Below are 24,726 nucleotides of genomic sequence, written 5' to 3' on the forward strand. Positions count from 1 at the left end.
GGATCCTCAGCAACTGCAAGCTCACTTATACTTGAATCCAAGCTGAGGGTTTTTTCACACATGTTGAAAGGGGGAAAAAGTCTCATCTTGAATATGAGTATATATGGCATTCATTATTTAAGGCATAAATGGCAGTTGAAACCTATGCAATTTGCCTTTGACCAGTTTAAAAATAGAATAGGGCTGCTTTTGTCCATGAATATTCTGTACATCTTTCATTTCTTTTAATAAAATTCACATGCCTACCTCTGAGGATGGGACCTTGTGTTTTTATTGTCCCTTTTTTATTGAAAATTGATCTATGCTAATATGCAGTGTAGTCTCTTAGGTCTGATGTTTGTTAACATGAGTGGATGGTTTGAATGTGATGCCAGCTGACAAGTGATAGGATTATATCTGTGTGATTGGATAATCTCCTTCATCCCAATCCTTTCTTTGGTAAAGCTTCTCTAGTAATTTGGTGTTCAGGTTACTGCTTTTATCTCTGTTGAACTACTTTTGGTTCTTTTGAAACAGTTAGTATGAGCACTGTGTTGCTAAACAGTATTGTTCCTAGTAGTACATGATATGATGCTTCACCCTACTGCTAACAGTTAGGAGAAAGCAAGGTAGGTTCTGATTAGTGTTGCTCAGTGTCCTCCCTCCTCCAAATGTTTTGTTTCTTGCTTTCTCCAAAAGGTAAGCAGGGAGTAAGAGAAGCTAGGTTAACAGTCCTCTTTGAAAAAACTAGTATCCACAGAACTAGTAAAGCAGGTGCATCTGATATGTAATCTTCCTGATCCTGCCTTGGAAATTTGTTTCACACTTGAGCCAGGAGGGGAGAGTATTTTTAGGGGTGAAAGGGTGAAATAAGCACATCTACTGCATAGCTTTCAACTGTCAAACCTTCCAGGGCGTGATGTGAGCAATAAAAACGTGTGATTAAATGACTGATTGGGGAGCACCTGGTATTTTATTATAAATCACACTATAATTTACAGATTAAAATGGGCTTTAGAGCTCTGTGCAAGTTGAATGAATGAATGAATGAACCAACTTGGGAAAAACAAAATAGGTGAACCAAATTGTACTTCATAAAGCTATAAAGTATCTTCCTTCCCTGGATCACTAGCAGGGTTTGAAAACTGCTCCATATCGCCAGCATGGACTGTTACCAGATACGCTACAGGAGCAGTTGCTGTTGTTTCCACTTCTGTGGGAATGCTAGGCTTGGTCTATGAAGCTTAGCTGACGTAGCTTTACTGAGCAAGAATGTGCAAAAGTTCTCAAGACACGACTTATGGTCATGTGGCCTACATCAAGCCATGGGATTGTAGATTGCTGGGTTGTGCTGGGAGCCATGCCAGGAACACTCTGTAAGGAAGTGTGTGTGTGTGTGTGTGTGTGTGTGTTGGGGGGTGGTTATCAGTCCATGTGGGGGTTGGCGGATCCACAAGGGGAGGGGAGGGAATTGTCCGGCTGGGGGGCTACAAATAGTCTGGTTAGGATTGTGGCGGGGGGGGTGGGAAGAGGGAGGAAAAGTGCAGTCCTGGGATTGGGCCAACCATCTGGCCTTTCCCAGCCTCTCAGGGCTGTACTCCAAACATATACAGATGTTTGGCAGATTGGGTTAACCTATGCCTGATTTAAATTTAATGCACGTCCTCAGGTGAGCTTGGATAAATTGGGCCAGCCATTATTTTGTTTTGTTTTGCCCAATCTAACTTCCCCAAGCATATGTACTGTTAGGCACTTAGCTCAACCTAACCCACCTTAGGTTGCTGTAAAGGTAATGCCTGCACATAACCAAGGAGTGCGGAAAAGTCGCATGTAGCCAAAATAACTTATTCCATCTAAATCTCTAGTATAGACGCAACTAACAACAGAAGAGTGCTTTTGTTGGCTTAGCTATTGTCTTTTGGGAAGGTGGTATAGCTATTTTGGCAGAAAAACTTCTTTTGATGGCATACACTGCATGTCCTCTAGGGAACTGTGCTGGCAAGGCTGTTGGCAGGCATAGTTGTCCTGGCAGAGGCTCTGTAGTGGAGCTCCTAGAGTAGTGGTTTTCAACTTGTTTTGTACTAGGACCCATTTGTAAATATCTGTGACCAGTGCCCCCCAACTCTGACCTGCTGCCTCCAGGTCCCAGCCCCCCAGTGTGTGGGGAAGGGGGGGGTGTATGGGATGGGGGGTGGAGGGTGGGGCATGGGGGGCCCCAAGCAGCCCCTTGCAGGCTGGAACTCTGCCACCCTGCAAGGGACAAGCCATGATTTCCCACATTTGTCTCCTTTTAAAGGAGAATTCATTTTTAGAGTTTGTTGATCCATTTTTAAAGTTTGTTCATGACCCTTTCATATTCTTATGATCCACTTTCGGGTCACGACCCAGGGGTTGAGAAACGCTGCCTTAGAGAGAGGCTGTATGTGCTTTGCCAGTGGTTGCACTGCTGTTTGGTGAGCAGTGTAGAATGCTTGCATTCTCTATCTGTGTCTGGTGTCTTTGATTATAGATAGGATGCCAAAAGTGCATGTGTGTGAAAAGCCATGCTCCTGAGTTGGTAAAAGCTATCTACTAAAATGTCAGGTCTGTAGTTCAGACTTTGAGGGAAGTACCTTATGGAGCCTCTCCAATAATTGACTTCTCTGTGGGGTATTCCTTGTATTGCCTTTTCAGTCAGGGATATGAATCAATAATAGGGTCTCTAAAGTACCTGGTATTATGATAAGTTGTTAGAGATGAGATTTGAACTAATGGGCTATGTCCAGACAGGCAGAGGTGTACGCTTGCAGCGGTACAAATTGCTGCAGTTCATGCTCCTACATGTGCGCTTTGTTGCGGCAAAAATTATCTTGCAATGGGTAAATTGCCCTTGCACAGCTCCTCTTGGCTCTTCAGCCAGGGAGAGCTTAGACTGGGGCCAGCACCAGTGTTGGCCTTAGCAGTCTTACCTGGTAGCCTGGAGCAGCAGGAGCATAGGTTGGGCAGCATGGAGGCCTGGCTGGCAGTCAGAGCATTGCTCTGGCTGGCCTGGCCTTGCACCCATGTGTGCTGGTGCATGCTTGTGTGTGTGTGTGTGTGTGTGTTGCACCGCTTTTTGTATTACCTTTTTTTGCTACTGGGAAATCCTGGTAGCACATTTTGGCCCCTTGCTGCAAATTTGCAGTGCGGGAAATGCTTTAATATTTGCTGCACATGGTTTGTGGTGCCACAGACTGCATGCCCCTGTATGTCTGGATGTGGCCGTGGTGTCCTGAATCCCCTCAAGCATCTAGCCATGCCTCCACCCCTGACACTGCAGCAGCAAGGGGGAGGCTCCAGGAGGACCGTAGCCTGGGTCCGTGCCGGTGGAACAGAGAGGGGAGAATTAAACCTCCTCCTTGGCCAGGTCACTCAAGCCTGCTGCCAGGACCAGCCATGCCCCTCCTCCTATTCCCCTGCACAGCTTCCCTGCAGCTGAGTGCTGTTCTAGTGCCCCCCCAGCTTCTGGCCTGAGCCACTGCAGGTATGTTCCTGCATTTCCTGAATGTCTATTCACTTGCAAATTGGTTCAGTCTAGGCAGGTTAGAGTAACCTGCAAAGATTGAATCAATTCAGGATCTGGCTATCTGAATGTCTGTCCTTAGCCTTGGAGAACTCTTCTTCAGGTGCTGATGTATCTCCACATCCTGCCTTTTTTTTTTTTTTAAATTCTAGTAGTAATACCAGCTCAGTCTCACCAAGATTGTGGAATTGTACAAAATGGTTTCCAGCCTCACTCGCCATAATATTGTTGTCTCACAAAACAGACAGATGCCTACAACTGCTGCATAAGGCATGAATAAGTTGCTAGAAGTTCATTTAGCCTCGTTTTCTTTACAACAGGTATGAGGTCCAGATGGTTGGCTTATTAGTATAAAATCATTGGAAAATAATGATATAGATTATAACAATAATTTAAGACTTGCTTCTACAAAGAGGTTGCATTTTGTTAATGTACTCATTTAAAATAAAATCCACATTGAATGTACCATACAAGATTTTTATGTGCCTTTACACTCTCAGTGCAGTCCACTTAAGATTGATTTGCAGTTAGCAAGGAAAGCAGGGTTCGATTTACAGGGCTCTTAAACAGTGGTGGACTAAAATTTATTGGGGTGCTGGGCAAACAAATTTCGAGAGCCCCCACACCCCGTTTATAAACATCAGTGTATCAAAACACATTAATAAATAGACCCGATAGGGCCTCAAGGAGATCAAAATCAGTACCTTTCAGGGGGAAGTAAATTGCAAGCACTCAGTCTAGCCCCACCCCCATACAGCATCCTCTAAGTTAGACTCTGAGGAACCCTGCCAAATTCTGCTTTAGGCTTCGACTACTACTGCAGACAGCATCTCCCTCCATGCTTCCTTCAGGGGTTTCTCCCCAGCTCCCTGCTCTCAAAGTTGCATTGGAAGCTAGAGCTATATTACCTTTCCAGAAGAGCTCCCCTAGGGAGCTGGGAGGTAAAAAAGGAGGGAGTCAGCTTCTTGGGTGCCACTAACTGCAGGAGGGACCGGATCTGTGCATAGTAGGAACTATGGCAGGAAGTTCCTGAGTTCCTTAGTTCCTGAATTTATGGGGGGGGGGGTGCCTTGCATTTAAGGATGAGCTTCTCACATCTAAGGAGGGGTGCTTTAAATCTAGAGGGGTCCCTTGAGCCTGTTGCCGGCATAAGGTGCCCGAGGGAGGCAACAATTGGGTTCGTTGCCCGGTGTGCGTCGCGCCAAATAAACACGCTTGGGGACGAAGTAGACAGAGTTTATTTGAGCTCAAGTAAAAGGTGCAGGGAGACTGTATTGTCTCAAATCCTGCGCCCCTAGCCCTGCAACAGTGTATATTTATACCCTGATCACTTTCTGCAGTAATTTTCCACTAGCTGGCCCCCACCTTCCCCCTTTCCCTCCTCCCTTCTCTCTCTGAGCAGTGCCCTTGCATTCCACAGATAAGTTTCAGCTTGCCTGTTTTCCAGAAGGACAGGAGATTACAGGAGCCAAAGAAAGGGTTACAAAGGTTGGGCAAGAGGGGGCCCTGGCTCGCCTGGGCCTAGAGCAGAGGGGCTTCATTGACACTCGTGGTCTTCCATCCCTCTGAGTTACCTAGGGTTATGCCCAGTGACACCAACAAGCCTATGGGGCAAGACTCAAGAACCCTGGCTTCAGCTCTGAGGCAAAGGGCCACATGGAAGCCTTTTCTCTCAGCCTTCCTGAGGGCTCATCCTGCCCGTTTTGAGCCCTGGGCTGGTCCAGGCCCAGCCCGTGGCCCCACTTCATCTTCGCCACTTGGGTTCCATATAAGTTCCATCTGGGTCGTCTTGGATGGAGGGGGTGGGGGGCGAAACTGCGGCCCTGCTGTGGTCCCCCTGCAGAGCCCTATCACCTCCCAGGAAGTGATTCTTTTTTTCCTCCTTCCCTGAGGGGTGAGGGGCCAGCTGTGTACCTAGTGCCATGGCTGCCCCGTGTGCCCTGGGTAGCCAGGTGCTGCAGCCACCCAAGGAGGCGGGAAGGCTTCCAAACTGCCTGCCACCACCCTATCCACCCATTACCCTCTATGCCCGGTCTGGGGACGCACTTTGCTCTGGGAGTAGGGTGAGCAGGACATCCCGCCCCCCCGCAGCAGCCCTTCCCCAGCCCCAGTGCCATCCCCACTGCTGCTGGTGCTGGCCAGGTGGCAGGATGCACCCCAGGCTGCTGCTGCTGCTGTGTGTTCTGTGGGGCAATGCCGCTGCCACCTCCCTGGGCAGCTACCTGCACAGCCAGCGCTGTGCTGAACCGTGTAGCACATTAGAGGTTTTTGCTGTGTGTCAATGCCCCCTGCTCTTAAATTACCAGAGAAGTGGCTTGATGGTAGACAGAGTAGGACTGTTTCCTGTAGTATGTTTTATAGTGCTCATCCAGTCTAGTTTTGGCACAGGTGACAAAGATGTAGCCCTTGGGTTCCTGGAGGGGAATTTGGGGATGGGGCTTGCCCCTGAATTCCAGTGTATAGAGCTCCGTTGGGGTTGCTCCTCAGTGGTAGAGGGATGAGTGATGCGTGCATTATCTCCATCATTCAGGAACCTGTGGTTGTTAACACCACTGCTGCTTGCTCCACCACTGGAGGTGGGTCCAGATCCAGCCCAGGGGACCAAGGGAGTTTGACACCCTTGGTCTATGGGATTTGAGCAGGGTAGATTTGATTTAAATCACAATTTAAACCACTGGTCAGGAAGCCTCAATTTTAATCATTGTTTCCTACAAAAAGCATTCTTGTTGTTTGATATCCTTTATTTATTTAACTTATTGAAACTTTGAACTTTTAGAGAAAGGTAAGGGCTTGACTGTGTGTACATAAACTTTGCAGAGACGCACGAGGGCTGATGGGTGGGTAATTAGGGCCACTCTCTCTCATCTCCATATACTGCTGTTAACAAGGATGTTCTCTCTGGAGATGATAAACTGTCCCTATGCCTGAAGAAGGGTGTTTGTACCTGAATGCTTGCAAAGAACAATATTTCCAACTATTTAGTTGGTCTAATAAAAGATATCACATCTACCCAAAGAACTTTGTCTGCCTATGATCTCTGGAGACACAAAGCCACAGTATGAGATCTGAAATGAAGCACGGAGATGCTTAATGGGATCTTTAGACTGAGAACTGAGTCCCGTTGGGTAGAGTGGTTTTGTTTAATCTTTACTAATCTGTAGAGGAGCCTCAGGGGACCCGATAAGATTGGGCCTCTGATATAGTCCACGGCCTGTTGTGACCTATTTATAAAACTTCTAAAAAGGTTACATTAATATGTTGTCTCAAATAGTATATAATTGTAAGTTATAATCCTGATTCCTTGATGATATCTTTGAGCTCTAATATATCTTAAATTAAAACTATCTTTATGTACTTTTTTTAAATCTTAAGAGAAAAATCTGATTATATAAAAAAAATTCCAATTTAAATTTAAAAAAAAAAAGTTTTTAAATTAAAAAAAAGTTGATTTTTATCCATCCTGGATTTGAGCTTCTTGTAGGAGACACTTTTTGTCCTTTATTTTTGACAGTTGAAAGATTTTCCTAATTTGATCCAGTTGTCTTTTAGTTATATCACATTTGCCAGGTCAAATAACTTTTTCTTTCCCTTGATGTTTACCATTATACTTCACTTCAGTCAGCTTTTAGCAAAATAACGGGTGTATGCATTCATTTATTTTGAAGTTTTAAAAAAATATTGGTTCATAAAATCTGTAATCAGTTTTTTTCTTCCCTGCACCCTTAGCATTATGTCTGCACATTGCGGTAATGATCTCAGAACTGCGAGGACTAGTCTAGGTACAGTCATGCTAGTGTTCGATTGAGTTGTTATCTCTGTGGCCTTATGCCTCTTTGCCCACAACCCCAAACAGGTTTGCAATCTTTGTTTGCATGCAGTGCAGCAGAATCTTGCCCACTTGACAACAAGTTATTAGTTTTATGCATCTTTCAGAATTATTGCTTTTCAAGTTTCTCCTAGTTGTTGAATATCAGTTTTTGATTGGCACTTTTTAATTTTAGTTAAATGATGCTTTTAAAAAATATTTAAACCCAACTTAGAACCTCCCTTTAAACTTCCTTTGTAGTACTGCTGTATCTTTACTGATGTTTAACTCCTTTTGCTCTTTATTTTTAAAAGTATTTGTATGTAGGAATCAGTTCTTTCAAATATACAAATGCTATGTTAGGGCCAGTCCCAACTTGGATTTGGGAGAGAAAAGAACTACCAAAAATTTCCAATTCATGGTCACTTTAATTATTGCCCCCAAAATGAAATGGATAAAACTCTACCACAGGTGACAACCACAAAGTAAAAAGTTAAAAAAAAATGAGAAGTTGAACATTTACAACAGCAGTGAGAGTGGAGCTGCCATCATTTATACTCCTGCTGTGCCTTACTAGCTCTCAGCTTATATAAGAGGTTCTCAATTATATATGAGGAATTATTAGCATTTTTGTGGCAGAGAATTTTTCTTTCTGTGATTTAGTTGTTCCTTTTTTGTGGGGTGGGTGGAAGTGTGTGAAAATACTGACCATCATTTTGCTTTAAAAAGAATTTTAAATACAAATTTTCTGTATTCTGTCTTTCAATAAGAAGGACTCCTTTCCTTTCCTTTTCACTTAGTCTATCAGCATCTGTATTGTGACACTAGTCCTGCAAATGAGAATATAGAGGTCAGTCATCTTCAAGGCTGTAATGCTGATCTCTAGTTGGAGATGAATACGTGAAGGCGAGACGTCTTTATCACCCTTAGGAATTAGGGTACTGACAATGTTTCATTGCTCCTCCAGAATGTGTCCACCCCCCCTGGGGATCTTGTAATCTAAAATGAGACTGGGATCAGTTGTTTCTTGTTTCAGTTCACTTGTAGTGATGGTCTGTCAGCTGTCCTTCCTACTGATAATTTCCATGGCAAAAACAGGCAGATTGGGAACAGACAGTTGAACTATAATTTTATTTCTTTCAGTAGTGTACAGAAGGTTTTAATGTAGGTGCAGCTGTGTTTTTTAAGGAAGAAAAATCAGTAATATAAAATTTATTACAGTGTAACCCTGTTATTTTAGTGTAATTCATGGCTCTCTATATCACAAAATCAGTTTAGTCATTTTCAATCCAAGCATCTTGAAAATGAAATAAATTTGCACAGAGGCCTTCTGGTGTTTCTGCAGAATAAATATTTGTATTGTTCTAGCTATTAAATTGAGGGGCAGGGGGCGCAAACTAACTAAACAGAGAGAAGAACTTAAATAAGGTTGCTCCTGGGCTAGCGACCGTTATTCACGCTCCAGGCTGGAACAACCTGATCTAGCACAAGCTGGGCGGCTTCAGCAGCATGTTAGCAGTGAGGGATTTTCCTTTGCTCTTGCCAGAGCCATGTAGCTGGGAGTTGTACCTGTGCTGCCACTGTCCCTGGCACAGCTAAGCTATGGCTGGAAGTAGCGCAGGGTGGGGAGTGAGGTATAGTGGCAGGACTGGGGGCTGCAGGAGTGAGGGGGAATGGCATGGGCAGGGCACTGGCATATCAGAGCTACTCAGTGCTGCAAAGCAGTGGGGGAGGCAACTGCAGCAGGACCTGAGTCCTGGTGACTGAAGAGGGCAGGGGGAGCTCTGATTTTCCATGATTAAAAAACCCCCCCAAAGTCAAACACCAAAATTTATAGGTATTTAGAATTTGTTTTATTATAGTGATTGTGGCTCCAGAAGGCTTCCAAATTGCTTTAAAATTGAAAATATATCAATAAAACATTGTCTTCAACTGATGCATACATGCATGCATATGTGTCTGCATGTGTATATGTATCTATGTATCAACGTTGAACACAAATATATAGTGGCTTTTCATTTTAATTGTGGAAAAATGTGGATTTGGGAGTTTTTTAATTAGGGAATTTGTAAGTGTGTTTTTTTTCATAGATTCATAGATTCATAGATGCTAGGGTCGGAAGGGACCTCAATAGATCATCGAGTCCGACCCCCTGCATAAGCAGGAAAGAGTGCTGGGCCTACATTACCCCAGCTAGATACACATCCAACCTTCTCTTGAATACCCCCAGGGTAGGGGAGAGCACCACCTCCCTTGGGAGCCCGTTCCAGACCCTGGCCACTCGAACTGTGAAGAAGTTCCTCCTAATATCCAATCTAAATCTGCTCTCCTCTAGCTTGTGGCCATTATTTCTTGTAACCCCCGGGGGCGCCTTGGTGAATAAATACTCACCAATTCCCTTCTGTGCCCCCCTGACGAACTTATAGGCAGCCACCAAGTCGCCTCTCAACCTTCTCTTGCGGAGGCTGAAAAGGTCCAGTTTCTCTAATCTCTCCTCGTAGGGCTTGGCCTGCAGGCCCTTAACCATACGAGTGGCCCTTCTCTGGACCCTCTCCAGGTTATCCGCATCCTTCTTGAAGTGCGGCGTTTTGTTTTGTTTTGTTTTTTTTACATCAGAGAATTTTGGGTTTTTAAGCAGAGAAAACCAGGTTCTCTGCTGATCAGGGTAGTTGTCCAGCTGATTAACAGGTATGCAGAGACTTGTGTGCTGGCATACCTCAGAGAAACCCAGAAATGTAGGATTTCCAGGAGAAAAGAGACAGGATGCAGACAGCTTAGTCTGGCACAGCAAGATATAAGTTATAGCTCTGTGCTAGCCTTCCTGAATTTGTTCCTCTATCTAATTTTGTCACAATAAGATCACTTTATATTGCTAGTGGATTGTAGACTTTTTTTCCCCTATAGACAGTCTGGGTCAGCCGTAGTAATGCCTCCAGGCGAGACTTCCAAACCTCCAACAGGGAGCCGCATGTGGAAGCAAGCAGGAACCCCCTGGCCTGATGGCATGCTAGTCTGTGCCTCCATGTGCTGGCCCAGCTGGCCTGATAGCATGCTGTTCCCGGTCCACGGGCCATTGGGCCAGGCCAGCCCTCCGCATGGGGCTTTCAGCACTCCAGTGGGAAGCTGCGCGTGGAGACATGAAGTCACGCGCCATCGGGCAGAGCAGGCTCCTGCTTGCCTCCACATGCAGCCCCCTGGTGGAGGGCTGGCCAGCGTCCTGGTGGAGGGCTGGCCAGCGTCCTGGTGGAGGGCTGGCCAGCGTCCTGGTGGAGGGCTGGCCAGCGTCCTGGTGGAGGGCTGGCCAGCCCAGCCTCATGGCGCATGGACAGTAGCAGCAGCTTGGAGCCCACCCCGGCCTCCAGCATGCCACACTGTCTCTTGAGCTGCAGCTCTGTGCACTGCCACCTCCTCATGGGAGTGGGTGTCAGGGCAAGTGCCCTGAATGCTCGACACTGCTAGGCACTTGCCTGCCCATTCCTATCCCTTGTAGGGTGCAGGGATGCTGCCTGGGTTCTCCAGGTGCCAGCCTGAAAATGCCTGCGGACACCTCCCTACTCCTTTAGCCCTTGCGCTGCCCCACCACCCACCCTGCTGGCTTTTCCCACAAGGCCCGCCCCCCTCAGCCCTGCTGGTGCCCCTCATTCTTGACCTACAGCCCCCTCCCCTCAGCCCTGCCAGAGGTCAGTCATTTTGAGCTCGCCCCCAGGCCCCTGCAAACTTTTGCTTACTTCAAAGGCTCCAGGAGGGAAGGGAGCCTGAGTTGAGCCCTGACTGACAGTCTCAGGCCCCACTCCTTCCCCCCTCCTCCCCCTCGGGACACGGCTTAGGGTTTCCCACTGGAACTTTGCCAGCCTGCAGAGAGCTATTTGCAAAAGTGGAAAATCTGCATGTTTCTCCCTTAAAATAAAAAATCTGCTTTTTTTTTTTTTTTGATTTTTAAAAGGGAAAATCCATGTGGGGGTTTTTTGTTTGTTTGTTTTCTTCCATTTTTCAGTAGAAAACTGAAAACCCGGATCCCTGCTTATGACAAAGGGATGTTTCTATTGGATGTATGAACTCCCTGTAAGAATTAAAGCAGCTGGAAACATAAAGTGCTTGTTGTGCAGCTAGGATTGGTATCAGACCCAAATGTATTGCTGGCACCACGTGTTAAAGTTCTTTGCAGGTTGATCTAGTCTAGGGGGAAAAGAGTATGGAGCAAAGATTTGCAGATATGCTGAGCAGCAGTTGAGCAACGACCCCTTGTAGCATGGGAGCATAGCCTTCTAGTTCTCTTCAATTAAGACATCTTTCTCTTTAATCCAAAGCTTTTGCCTTGGTATTAGAGTAATTTTGTTAATGTATATATAGGAGTGCACAGTGGGGGAGCTGTGCACCGTGGGGGACCTGACCCTTGTTGCAGCAGTGCAGTGCGGCCCTGGCCCCTTCCCCACTGTCCGCCCTGAGGCTTGCATGTACCCACTGCTAGCAATGAGTTGGGCCAGGGCTCTGCAGATCCCAGCGTAGCTGCTTGCAGCCTCCTGGCTGCCTGCAACAGCTGGCTTGGGCTCTGGGCAGGTCCTTCCTACCCACCATGGAGCCTGGGCTGCTTGCAGCAGGCAGCAGAGAGGACAAGCAGCTGCACTGGGGTCTGCGGAGCCCTGGCCTGGCTCGTTGCAAGCCTCAAGGCAGGCAGCAGGGAAGGGGCTGGGGCTGGGGCTGTACTGATGCACCATCCACTTCCAGGCACGCATGTGTGCCAAGCAAAATGCCTTTGTGTGCCACACTCTTGCTCCCATGCCAGGGGTTGCCTACCCCCATGTAGAGGATCATTATAAACACCTAATCAAGAGTTTAATCTTAAACTGTATGTATGTGATTCACATACCTGTTGTAGAGCTTGGTGTTTCCTGGTGGATACCGACTACTTATTTCTACATTTCTTGCATTTCTAAATACCTCTTGCTGCCTTCAGTGTGGGATTGGAGTCCTGAAGTCAAAAGACATGAGTAGTGGCAGAGTGAATGCTAAGGATGATTGGTTTTGGTTTAGTTCCTAGTGGATAGATGGTCTACTAACAACCACCCTTACCACTATACCAAGCACTATTTGACCCCCTTGTTGGCTGCCCACATGAATCTTTGTGTTTGAAAACATGCTGCAGAGCATTATATAAAAATGCACTGATAACATAGTTTATTGCTCAAAAATATAGATGCCTCCTTTTTTTCTTATAGCTTGACTGCCTTCAGAAGCAACTGGATTAAACAAGAGCAGTTGGTACAAACAGGAACACTTTTTATCTCTATAATGAAGAAAAGCAGAAGTGTCATGGTGGTAACTGCAGATGATGTAAGTTTTTACAAATTCAAGATCCATTTACTCTTTTTGCTCTAAAACAAACCAAGTGGTGTGATCCTTTTTTCAAAAGATCTGGTTGTATATCGGGATTAACTTTTGTGACTTCATTGGAATTGCACTTGTCTCCTAATTTACACCTATACAACTACACGAGCAATTAAGGCAACATGATACACTCTGGAGCAGTTCAAGCCAGTCAGCTTCTCCTGGTCACAGCATCTACATGTGCGTCCAGGACAGCAGCAATTTGAGCCAGGGTGGATTAGCTTTAGGTTGGCAGGGGCTACAAGGGGTTAGTCCCAGGCTCTGGTTGGGAGCATTGGGCAGTGGAGGGGCTGGAAGGAGCAGGGACTGTGGCTTCCAGCTGACTGGGCTGACCAGGCACAATTTGCACCTGGTCATGACTGTCTACATGTGCGTTTGATCACGCCTAATGACTCTGCTGTAAGAGAGTACTGTTCCCCACAGTACTATTTTACGACGGAGTTAATTAGTTTACTGTGCCCTAATACCAACACACGTAGGCTGTGACACTTTACTGCTGAGCGAATTAGTCTACTCTACAGAAAAGTGCATGTGTAGATGCACCTAGTAAGATTGATAAGATATAAATCAGAATCTTTCAAACTTTGTGTGTGTGTGTGTGTGCGCTTGACTGTTTCATTAACTTTGTTAAAGTGCAAGAGAGACCTGAAACCAAATACTGAAATACTTTGTGGAAATTCTGATTTGGATCAAACTTGGTGAATCTGCTACATTTATATTTTACAAGCATTTCTACAGTGTTCATTATTATTGTTTCTGAGCTCCTAATGTGCTGATGTGTTAATCCACCATCCCCACTGCTAATCACTACAATAATCTCTTATTAATTAAACTCCAGTTGCCATTCTCGGGAGAGATTCATCAATTTGTAATGATGGCAATTATAATTGCAGCATTGTGTTGTTTGTCACAGCTTGGTCTTTCTAAAAATGGAAAAGCACCTGGAACGCGTAGAGAAGTACAATGGAGCAGTGAAATGTAGCATTTTGTGTATCCTGCAGCAGCCCTCAAACAGAAGAATGATTTGATTTGCTTTCTTGGACCGTATGTTCCATTTTCAGCATCAGGCCTCCTGCACTTAATACTAGCAGCTGTTGCCACTCTTCCAAAGTTTGGAGATTCATTCTGGGTTAGAATAAGTGTAAATGTTTTAAATCTTAATGGGAGCCATCACCATGTTTTTATCATACAATTGCTTAAAAGTTGTTGTTTTAAACTTGGTTTTCTAACATTAAATAATGTAAAGTTGAGTCAGAATCCTGCGTAGAGGTGGGTCTTCCCTGAGTTTTCAGTAAGTATTTCTGAACTTGGAATAAGGAAGGGGAAGTATTTTTGTGGAGGATTTGGCTATCTAGGGAGGCATTTCAGGGCAGATTTTGAAAAGAATGCTGGTACCATACTGCCAGTGGGGGTTGGTACCAAAATAAATCTGGGCCCATGTTCCTTACAGCTGCCTCTTAGCTATGGCTAGAGATGTGGTCGTAGAGCATAGAGGGATTCCAGTTAAAAGACAAAGCTACCTTACTATACTGCCTCTGTGGAGTCTCCATAAGGAGGTTGGAGAGAAGGGCTATGTGAAGCTTTGGTGGCCGAATTGCTGAATTCAGATTGAATCAGGGGACCAATTTAAAGGTCCAAATATATTCAAAGCTGTCCGAATCTTCATCAGAGATTCAGAGAGCTTTGATTTGGGCAGTCCCTGGCGGCTGCGGCAGGCAGCTGCAGCCATTCCAAGCTGGTAAGTACTAGGGGTAGGGGAAATGGGGCTGGGGTGGGGGGAGGGGACCATAAGGGGACCCCTGCCAGCCACCTGCTGCCCCGCCTGCCTCAGCTCCCGGTGCTTTAAAAAAAAGCCCCGGTGCTTACCGGGTGCTACCAGGTGGGGGGCGATCCCCACTGCCCCATGCTGCATGGGGGCTCTGCACGAGCCCCCTCAGCCTTCCCCCCTGCCTGCTCCCCTGGCCTCCCCACAGCTGCCCTGGTTGCAAGGACTCTGGCCCTTTAAGAAAAAAGCAGAGAAAAGCCCTGGGACTCACCGCACAGGGCAGCGGGGATTGTCCCCTGCCGCAGCACCGGTGAGTCCTGGGGTTTCTTCAGGTTGTGTTTTTTGTTTTTGTTTTTGTTTTTTTTTCTTAAAGGGCTGGAGCTGGCCCACAAGGGGGCTGGTGGAGAGGGGGTGGGACTTGGGGGCTCATGCAGAGCCCCCCACACAGTGGGGGGTGGTGGGGATCACCCTTCACCCAGCAGCACCTGCCGAGCCATGGCTTTTTTCCCCCCAAGTGCTGGGAGCTGGGGCAGGCCATTGCTCAGCTGGGAGAGGGGCGAGGGATGGGCCTGGCCTGGCTGATTCAGAGATTTGGCTCCTGCCGAATCTCTGAATCGGATTTGCCCAAATCAAGTCGGGACAGTGATTTGAATTGTCAAATTGAATTGCTGTCCCCCGAATCGGCCAAATCCAAAGCAAATACTAGCCACTTTGCACAGGTTAGTGGAGAGCAGATGTGGACTGTCACCTCAAACCTTCCCCATGCTGTCCCACATTGCTCTTATTGCTTCCTACTGCCATCAAAAGCCATCTGTTTGAACGGGGAGTGGACAAGACTATGGAATGGACTACTCTTCCTCTTAATCCTTGCTTTTCCAAAAATAGCCACTGGGCAATGACCTTCCTTTATGTTGCCACTGATTTTAAGTGAGGAGATGCTGAGGACTCACTGCTCCAGGAAAATTAGGCTACTCCTTTGGCAGGCTGTTATTTTAGGAAGCTAAGTGCAGTGTGTTTGGAGATTTAGTGGTTGAGCTTTAACCACCTGTTTGGGAAAAAAAAGTCTTCTGCTCCCCTCAGTTTCATGTATTTTTATGGAATGGGTTAGCATAAATACTTCACTTGAGCTGTGAACCTTTATGCTTTCTAGAAGGAAAAATCTGTTTCAGTCATTGAGGCAAGATAAATTACCTGGGGTTTGATGTAATGTTGGGCTGTGTTCAGCTTTTTTTGGGGCGGAAAGGACAGCCCCATGCAGCAGCTACTGTGTACTGGTTCTAAAGCTTCTGTGTGCACAGATGGATTGTGTGGAGGTTGTTGCACTTTGTGTGAACTGTCTTCAATCCCTGTCCTTGACATTGGGCAGCTGCTTCCAGGTTGCAGAAAGGCCTGAAACACAGCCGACACATAAGTGTTGATAGTGCAGGGGGCACAACTCCACTCCACTGCCACTGCCTCTGCTTCTACTGGGTATGGCTGTGGCTAGGCTGCAGCCTTGTGCCCCACCATCAGTGCAGAAATCATGCCACCGCTACTCCCGCTGCTGCCCCACACCCCACTGTCACCACAGAAATCTGGGGGGGGGCAGGCCCCCAATGCCTCCCCCATGCATCACCTATGTCCCCAAAGCCTATCTGCTGTCACCCCACAGCATAAACATTTGGTTTGGGGACAGAAGCAGTTCACGTAATGTACTAAGTTCTGGTGAACTGGTAGGATTGCACGGCAGTGATGAGCTTTCTTGCATGATGGTGGCTAAAATCACTACTGCCTTTAAGGCTGTGAAGGAAAGACACAGAGTCCAGCAATACACATCACAAGCAAATCCTTAGAAAGGTTCTGTGGTGTGTTACTAGATTTGTCCACTACTTTGGGGTGTACTCATTTATTAGGGCTAGGGTCTTGGTAATTTTATCAATGTGCTGCTTGTGTTACTATATGGAGCTGTATCTCTTCCTTCTGCAAGCCCTCACCCCCCAATGGAGCTATCTTGCAGGATTCAGTTCAGTGGGGCTGGGTTCCTCCAGTCCCCAAATCAGTCATACATACAAATACACAGATTAACGTGACACGCCTGACCAGGCCGGGTTGATCAGCATGGACAGGCTGACACCCTCATATGCCAAGAATCAGTTCATCAGAGCAACAATAAACTACAGTCAGACACAAACACACAGTTAAACAGAATACCTCTGAATCTGGCTGGGTGTCCAGATGACACCCTCATGGGCCAGCATTCAGTTCATTAGGGCACGTCTGAGTCAAACTGGGTCAATCAGCCTGTACAAGCTGATCCCCTTATGTGCTTCGAACTCCGCACGTCCCAATCTTTTAGTCTCTTGATGAGCAGACCCCACAGTATTTCTGGGCTTCACAGGGATCTTTAGCTTAGGTAAGAGGGGCGTTGCTACAGAGCAAGTGGGGAAAGAGAAGTAAAGAAGGCAAAATATACCCAGTTACCACCAGTTTGACTATAAAAGTTATTTATTGCTAAGTAGATGAAATATATATTGACACTAGTAGTGATAGACATGCAAAGGAAAAACAAACACAGTCACAGTATAGCCTGGTTTTACTAAGTATTTCAGGAAACTTAGCTCAAGCTTAGCTAATACAGTTCAAGTTCAGAAATCTATGCTTAGAGGGAGAGAAGAGAAAAGAGAGAGAGAGCTGGGATCTCACCAGTCCAAGGTGCTCGGGTTGCAAAGCTGACAGGTTAAAGTTTTCAGCACGATCCTTGAAGGGAGATGATCTTCCTCCTGCAGCCTCTCCAGAAGGAAGTGGGTGGTGTCAGCACCCCTACTGCTTCTTTTACAGATTTTTATACCCTCAGTTTAGTTTCTTTCAAGCATTGTCAATATTGTAAATCAAATTGTTTTGACATTTTTATGGATAGCAGATATCTCTCTTGGCGTTTTCAGAAACAACCTCTCCATTGACAAGGGGTTATCTGAGTGGAACATCCCAGGAACTTGATTGATACTCAATAAAACACCTACTTGGAGCCAACTTGACATTTTTATGGATAGCAGATATCTCTCTTGGCGTTTTTAGAAACACACTTTTTATTGACAAGGGGTGTTTGGATTTTTGCTTGCTGTGAACAAGCCTCAGCTTAGCATAACTTTTTAGATCTTACTATAGTCTTTTAACAGACTTAAGGCAATTCTTGGAGTGTTCATAACCTGTTGTGGAGAGGACTTCTACCAGTCGTCTCGGGAAAAGTATGACAACACTTGTGGTCAGGGCTCCAATGGGCTGGACGCTGTGATGAACCCTGTGCATTGTTCAAATGTTGCCCATACCCCCCCTGACTCGGTCTATTGCCTCAGCATTCCCTAACCCGGCAACCGAGTTTTAGCCAATTAAGTTTACATAGGCCTCCTATAGTGGGACTGGGGAATGTACGGCCCGAGATGCCTATTAAACTTACTTTTGCTTAGAGTTGTGTGTGTGTGTGAGGGGGGGAAAGTCCTTTGTAAATCCATATTAGAACTGGTCTGATAAATGCTGAGCTGGGTGTAAGGGTCGATTAGCATTTGGAACATAGCTTCCTCATCATGCAGTGCTCCCCTGCTTCGTTGATCCCAGAATTTACTGCAGTCTCTGCTTCAGATTTTCTGTTTAGGTTGGGGGGGTGAGTCTTTGTGAGTCAGACAGGTGTGTGTCCTGTGTCAGAGTTCCACAGGAACATGGAGCTGACAGGTAACAGGTGCCAGGTAAACCAGGTTGCACCCTGTGCCAGGGCTGACCCTAAGAAACTATAACGTGCACGCAGATATGCTGGTGTAGTGTGGGCATGGCAATTCAGTGAAATTTATTGGAGGCAGGAATTGTGTAGATGTCTTAAAAATTCTTCTTCATAACTTTCCTTTACTTTACCTATGCTTGGTTTTATCATTACAAATTGTAAAATTATTTTAACCTTATCCTCTAAATCAGGGCTGTCCAATTTTCTGGATTGCTGGAGACTGCCTTAGCTGCATACCACCTTGGCTGCTCTTCTGCTCCCCCATCTGCCCCCTTCCACTGCTCCCTGACAGACTAACTTGCACTTAAGCTTCCAGTGAAGGAGATTTCACAAATTCTTTAGGTAATCTTCCAGTTGTTAAAAACTCTTGTAGTTACAAAGCTTTCCCAAATAACTAACCCACATTTCTCTTGTTGTATTGTATGTAAATGATGACTTGTCCCTTGTGGCTAAGTACAGACACTCAAAAAGCCTGAGGCTGAATGGATTCAGTCTTCACAGATTAGTCTAAACTGCATAGATTTAATGAATGAGCAAGTGAACAGACCTTCACTTTTGATTCCAGAAATGCCACCACATGCCTGCAGTGACCCAGGCCAGAAGCTGGGGGGAGGTAGGAAAATGTGAGAGCATGCCTCCCTGCTTGCCTGAAGGAGACAGTTTGGGCCAATGCTAACCTACTCACCCTGCAAGGAATGGGGTTTGCAGGGGAGGTGCAAAGCATCCTGGGATGCTGGGGGACCTGTGGGTTAACTTGAATCTGGAGGGGGTCTGGGACAGAAGTTCCATAAACTGACTTAACCTAAATAAGTTAAATCTGATACTACATCCATCCAGGTTCATCTTAAATTGGTTTCAGCCATTTTGAAAGCAGTTTATGTGCACTGATGTGTTGTGTTACAGATTTGAATCAGTTTCCAATTGTTTATAGTTCATAGTTTCATAGTTAGTAGGGTCAGAAGGGACCTGAGCAGATCATCAAGTCCGACCCCCTGCCATGGCCAGAGAACAACAAAAATGATCAGAGGTCTAGAAAATATGACAGATGGGGAAATGTTGGAAGGCTTGTTTTGCGTGGGGTCAAACGACTCCAGCAAGGTGATGGTCAAGCCTCGTCTTAAAGACCCCCAGGGTAGAAGCCAGCACCACTTCACTTGGAAGTTGGTTCCAGATCCTAGTTGCCCTGATAGTGAAGTAGCGCCTCCTGATGTCTAATCTGGATTTACCCTCTGCCAGCTTGTGACTGTTATTTCTAGTCATTCCTGGCAGTGCTCGGGGGAACAGGGACTCCCCCAATGCCTTCTGGTCCCCTCTGACTGGTTTGTAACAGGCCACTTATACCAGTTTATGAGTAATATCCATCCTTAGCCTGTGACACAGAACAGTTGATCAGTGTCCTTGGTGTAATGACCCTTTTTGTATTTGAAGTCTGTTATTAAATCCCCTCCCAATGCTGTCTTCTCCAAACTAAGCTATCCCAAGCCTTCCAACATTTCCCCATCTGTCATATTTTCTAGACCTCTGATCATTTTTGTTGTTCTCTTTTGGACTCTTGTCCAGTTTTCTACATCTTTTTTAATGGGCTCAGTACTCAAGATGAGGTTTTACCAATTCTGAATAGAATGGAGACTTCATTTTGCATGATTTGGGATGACACTTGTTAATACATCCCACTTTGCTATTATCATTTTTTGTACAAGTATTATATTTTTGAAAGTAAAATTATTTAAACTTTTCCCTCTTTGAGGTTCTTCTCATCAGGAATGCTTCACTTTGTGAAGTAACTTAGTGAGAATTCTTCACAGCTAGTCATTCGTGGATGATTCAGAACATGTCATAATGCAAACTTCAGAGTTTTCTGTCTCCACTTGATGATTCATTTAAAAGGAACAGGCAATTAAAATGTATTTGTGGGCTATGAGAAATGAGTGATTTATTGGACTAACGTTGAATAGAATATTCATAGGAAAAGTTCAGATTTTGAAAGTTTCACTTTTAAGTGACATAGCTATTCTACTGGGGCTCATATTTTGCAGAACTCTAGGACTGATTACAGTTTGCGTATGATCAGAAAACTAAAATGATAGTGCAGTGTAGTATTTCTACTAAATTGCATACTTGCCATTTTGTGAGTAGACAAATGTCCAAACATACTCAAGTTCTAGATCATATGAAAATAATTTTGCTGTTGTGAAAAACAGATTTACATAATTGTCTCTGCATAATCACTGACTTTTCTTTCTTTTCAGAATACTAAAGACTACTTAGAAAGTGGCTTGAGCAAGTCTTATAGTACTTCTAGTCATTCTCTTGGCATAGACCTCTGGAGAGGAAGAAGATGTTGCTCAGGAAATTTGCAGTTACCACCACTGTCCCAAAGACAAAGTGAAAGAGCAAAGACACCCGACAGAGACATCATTTCTAGACCAACAACTTTGCCTTTGCTGACACCGCCAAGTATTGCCATCACAAGTTACCATGACTGGTAGGTTGATTAAGCTTATTAAAAAAAACCAACCTGTTGCATGTATTGTGTGTGTGATGGGGTTTTGTTTTTTGCAAGTTGCCTATATTGATCTATGTTTATCTATATGCTTAAGATGCTTATAAATTATTATAAAGTATTATCTCTGTCTTTAGAAAAGACTACTGAAAGTCATAGGTGGAAGCAATGGGATCTGTCTTTTTCTGAACCAGCTTAAGTATCTTTGTACCTGAACCTTAGTGAATGTGTCAAAGAAAGGTCTTGTCTAAGGAAATTTAATTTTGTGTTTATATCTACCTGCACTTTTCTATCTTCGGTAGCTTATAATTCAGGTTTCCTCTCAATCTCATTTCATATTCCTCACTATGGTGTGGTGTAGAATCTAGTCACATAACAGGAAACTGAGAGGTATCTGTTCAGAAACAGGGATTGCCAATTACTAATGAATTCTTTTTAACTTTTATGACTGACAAAAACTCATTTGGGATAAGAGTTTTTTCTTACTGTGATTCCCTGGTAAGGATGATGTAACAGGGTGACCTCCTCAGGTGTCTGCCAGCTGCCCGGCTCCTAGGGTAACCGCCTGTTTTGCTCACCTGCCATGCCTTGTTGGAAAAGTATGAGAGTTGTTACTAAGGCAGGAGGCTACCCGTTACTCACCCTGCTAGCCTTAATACTGGCTCTGACCTCCCCTCCATGGGTCCCATGCCTTGCAGATCTTACTCTGTGTGCATTACTTGTCCAGCCTATGGCTGGAGCAAACTGGACACACAGTTGTAGTTCTACCCTACAGCCCCGGAGGGCTGCTCACATGCTACTCCTCTCTCATAAGGGTCCAGCTCACTTCACTGGCTCTCACGCAGGCTCTTTCATACTGTCATAGTTTCATAGTTTCTAGGGTCAGAAGGGACCTGAGCAGATCATCTAGTCCGACCCCCTGCCATGGCAGGAAAGAGTACTGGGGTCAAATGACCCTAGCAAGATGTGCATCTGACCTCCTCTTAAACACCCCCAGGGTAGCAGCCTGCACCACTTCTCTTGGAAGCTGGTTCCAGATCCTAGCCGCCCTGACCGTGAAGTAACGCCTCCTGATATCTAACCTAAACCTACCCTCTGCCAGCTTGTGATCGTTATTCCTGGTCACTCCTGGCGGTGCTCGGGGGAACAGTGACTCCCCCAATGCCTGCTGATCCCCCTCGACTAGTTTATAACAGGCCACAAGATCCCCCCCTCAGTCTTCTCTTTTGGAGGCTGAACAGGTTCAGGTCCTGTAGCCTCTCCTCATAGGGCCTGCCCTGTTGTCCCCTAATCATGTGAGTGGCCCTCCTCTGGACCCTCTCCATGCTGTCGACATCCCTCTTGAAGTGTGGCACCCAGAACTGGATGCAGTACTCCAACTGCGGCCTGACTAGTGCCGCATAGAGGGGGAGGATCACCTCTTTGGACCTGTCCTCTCTCTCAGGGCCACACTCATGCCACCTGACCTCACCTGGCTTTGGGCTTCTCTCTCCATGCCTTGGTCAGTCCCGGTACAATCTTTTTGGGTATCTCCTGCTACCCTCACCTGAGTGTTGACTGAGCAATTCTACAACTGCTGGCCTACTTTGCTCCTGATCCCTTGCTGAGCCACTATGTCTTGAGTGGGCCTCCTCAGTTGCCCTCTCTAGTCACCCTTCTCTCTCAGGGTCTCTCTAGTCATTGCCTCTCTGTCTCTCAGGGTCTCTGGGTCTCCTTGCCACTTGGGCACAGCCCTAGGTCCCTCCTCCAGCCTGAGCTCTGCCTTAGGGCTCCTTAACGAGCCTGGGCTTCCCCTGCTTGTTAGAACACCACCAGGGACGTGGGGCTGGGGTTATAAGGTGCCCCAACTCGCCTTTCACTGGGGCGGTAACTGGTCTGGCATTTCCTGGGGGCTCCTATGCCACTAGAAGCCCCACCAGACCATCCTTCCCTGGCAGGGTACAGTTTTATGTCTTACCCAGGATAAGGGGTCACCTCCACCCCATCGTCCCTTCCCTTACCACCTAATATTCCTGGAGCAGCCTCTTGGCTTGATGTTACCACCTTCCTCCTGCAGCAAACTGCAGCCCAGCTTATATCCTTGTGTCCAAAATGGCTGCCCTTATCAGGCACTTGGCTGCTGCCTGTCTTCTGCCCTTGAATTGGTAAACACCAAAGGTGTCCTACCACAGTTGGGAATAAAGTGTAAGGATAACTTTGGACATCTGTGAAAAGTCAAGATTGTGGCCTCAAGTCCCAACTTCTATCTAATACTATTTGGTAAAGGAGGGATGACTTTGCGAGTATGCACAACAATCTCTAAAGACTTACTTGCATGAGCCAAGTGACATGAGTTCAGATTTGGGTTTTTTATTTTTATTTTTGTTTTTGTGTGTGTGTCCATTGAGGCTCAGTACTGTGGAATAAATACCCTTTGATTTTCAGTGTTGCTACTTTTTAAAATCAGTGTAAAACAGCAAATTTTAGTGTTTGATGAAAACTCTTACCACTTCATAGACGGTGTATTATTATAGCTGTCAGGATAACAAAACTTGAGTCAAAGAGGGTTTGTAGGATCTAAGTCTTCATTTAAACCTCAAGGGGATTTTTCATGCAGATTGAATTCTTGTTTATTTTTTATTTACTGAGTTTTAAATGAAACACAAAAATTATTAAACATACGTATTGACGACACATATTTACCTGAACTTTGGATATGTTTGTCACAATCAATAAAGATCTCTTGGCTAAACAGGGGAATCATAGTCCTCCTTAGAATGAAGAAAGAAGCATACAAACAATGGAAGCTGGGGACAGGCCCCAAAGAGAACTATACAACAACAGCCTGCACTTGTAGGGAACAAACTAGAAAGGCTAAGGTGGTGACTGAATTTAGATTAGCAATGGGAATCAAGGACAACAAAATGTCCTTCATTAGGGACATGGGGAACAAGAGGAAAGCAAATGGGAGTGTAGAGCCACTGCTCAACAACTCAGGACAGCTGGTTACTGACACTCAGGAGAAAACTGAACTCCTGAATGACTACTTGGCCTTGGTGTTTCACTGGGTCACGGGGAAAATCGTGCCAGATAGGGTACAGAATGAGCAGGGCAGAAATGACTGCCTCCCTACTGTTGATGTAGAACTGGTGTGTGTTCAATTAAAAAAAACTTAGAAATATATGTGTGAGCAGGATCAGATGAACTCCATCTGAGGATGCTGAAGGATCTGGCCAGCATCATCACAGCCCCTGGTGAAACTGTTCCAAAATTGTGGCGCTCTGGAGAGGTACTTGAGGACTGGAAGAGGGTCAATGTTGTGCCCATCTTCATGAAGGGGAGGAGGGAGGACCCAGGTAACTATATGCCAGTTAGCCTAACTTCTATCCTAGGAAAAGTCCTGGAAAAATTCATTAAGGAGTCTATGTGCGATAGGCTTTCAGAAGGTCGGATTTTGAATGAAAGCCAGCATGGCTTTGTCTTGGACAGGTCTTGCCTAATCAACCTCATCTCCTTTTATGATCAGGTGACTCATCACCTGGATAAAGGAGAAGTGGTGGATATCATATACTTTGACTTCCAAAAAGGCTTTGATCTGGTATTCCACGATGTTCTCATGAGAAAATTGCCAGATAGTGGGCTTAACTGCAAAATGGTTAGGTGGGTATGAAGCTGGATGTGGGGTAGGAGGAAAGGCTGAGAGACCTGGGTCTCTTCAGCCTGAAAAAGAGAAGGCTGAGAAGGGACTTGGTAGCAGTTTACCACTACATCAGGGGAATTCATCAGGGGCTTGGTGAACGACTGTTCACCAGGGCACCCTTGGGGAGAACCAGGAGTAATGGCCACAAATTCCTGGAAGACCGTTTCAGGCTCAACATTAGGAAAAACTTCTTCATAGTTAGGGTGTCCGGACTGTGGGATTAGCTCCTTCCAGAGGTGGTGCAGTTGCCTAACCTGGAAATCTTCAGGAGGAGACTGGATAGTTATTTTTCTGGGGTCACCTGACTCCACCTGCCTG

At 45.7% G+C, this 24,726-nt stretch overlaps 1 protein-coding gene across 1 annotated transcript in view; it reads left to right on the forward strand.

The window, feature by feature from the left end:
- PDE4B (phosphodiesterase 4B) overlaps positions 1-24,726 on the forward strand; it is a 388,611-nt gene that overhangs the window by 32,435 nt on the left and 331,450 nt on the right. The window contains exons 2-3 of the mRNA XM_090047508.1: positions 12,542-12,656; positions 20,476-20,711. Of these exons, the coding sequence (XP_089903634.1) occupies positions 12,615-12,656; positions 20,476-20,711 (278 nt within the window). The 5' untranslated portion in view covers positions 12,542-12,614. The remainder of the gene's footprint in view (positions 1-12,541; positions 12,657-20,475; positions 20,712-24,726) is intronic.

Source organism: Crocodylus siamensis, chromosome 5 (assembly GCF_052110815.1).
Source record: "Crocodylus siamensis isolate JL-2025a chromosome 5, ASM5211081v1, whole genome shotgun sequence".
NCBI lineage: Eukaryota > Metazoa > Chordata > Crocodylia > Crocodylidae > Crocodylus > Crocodylus siamensis.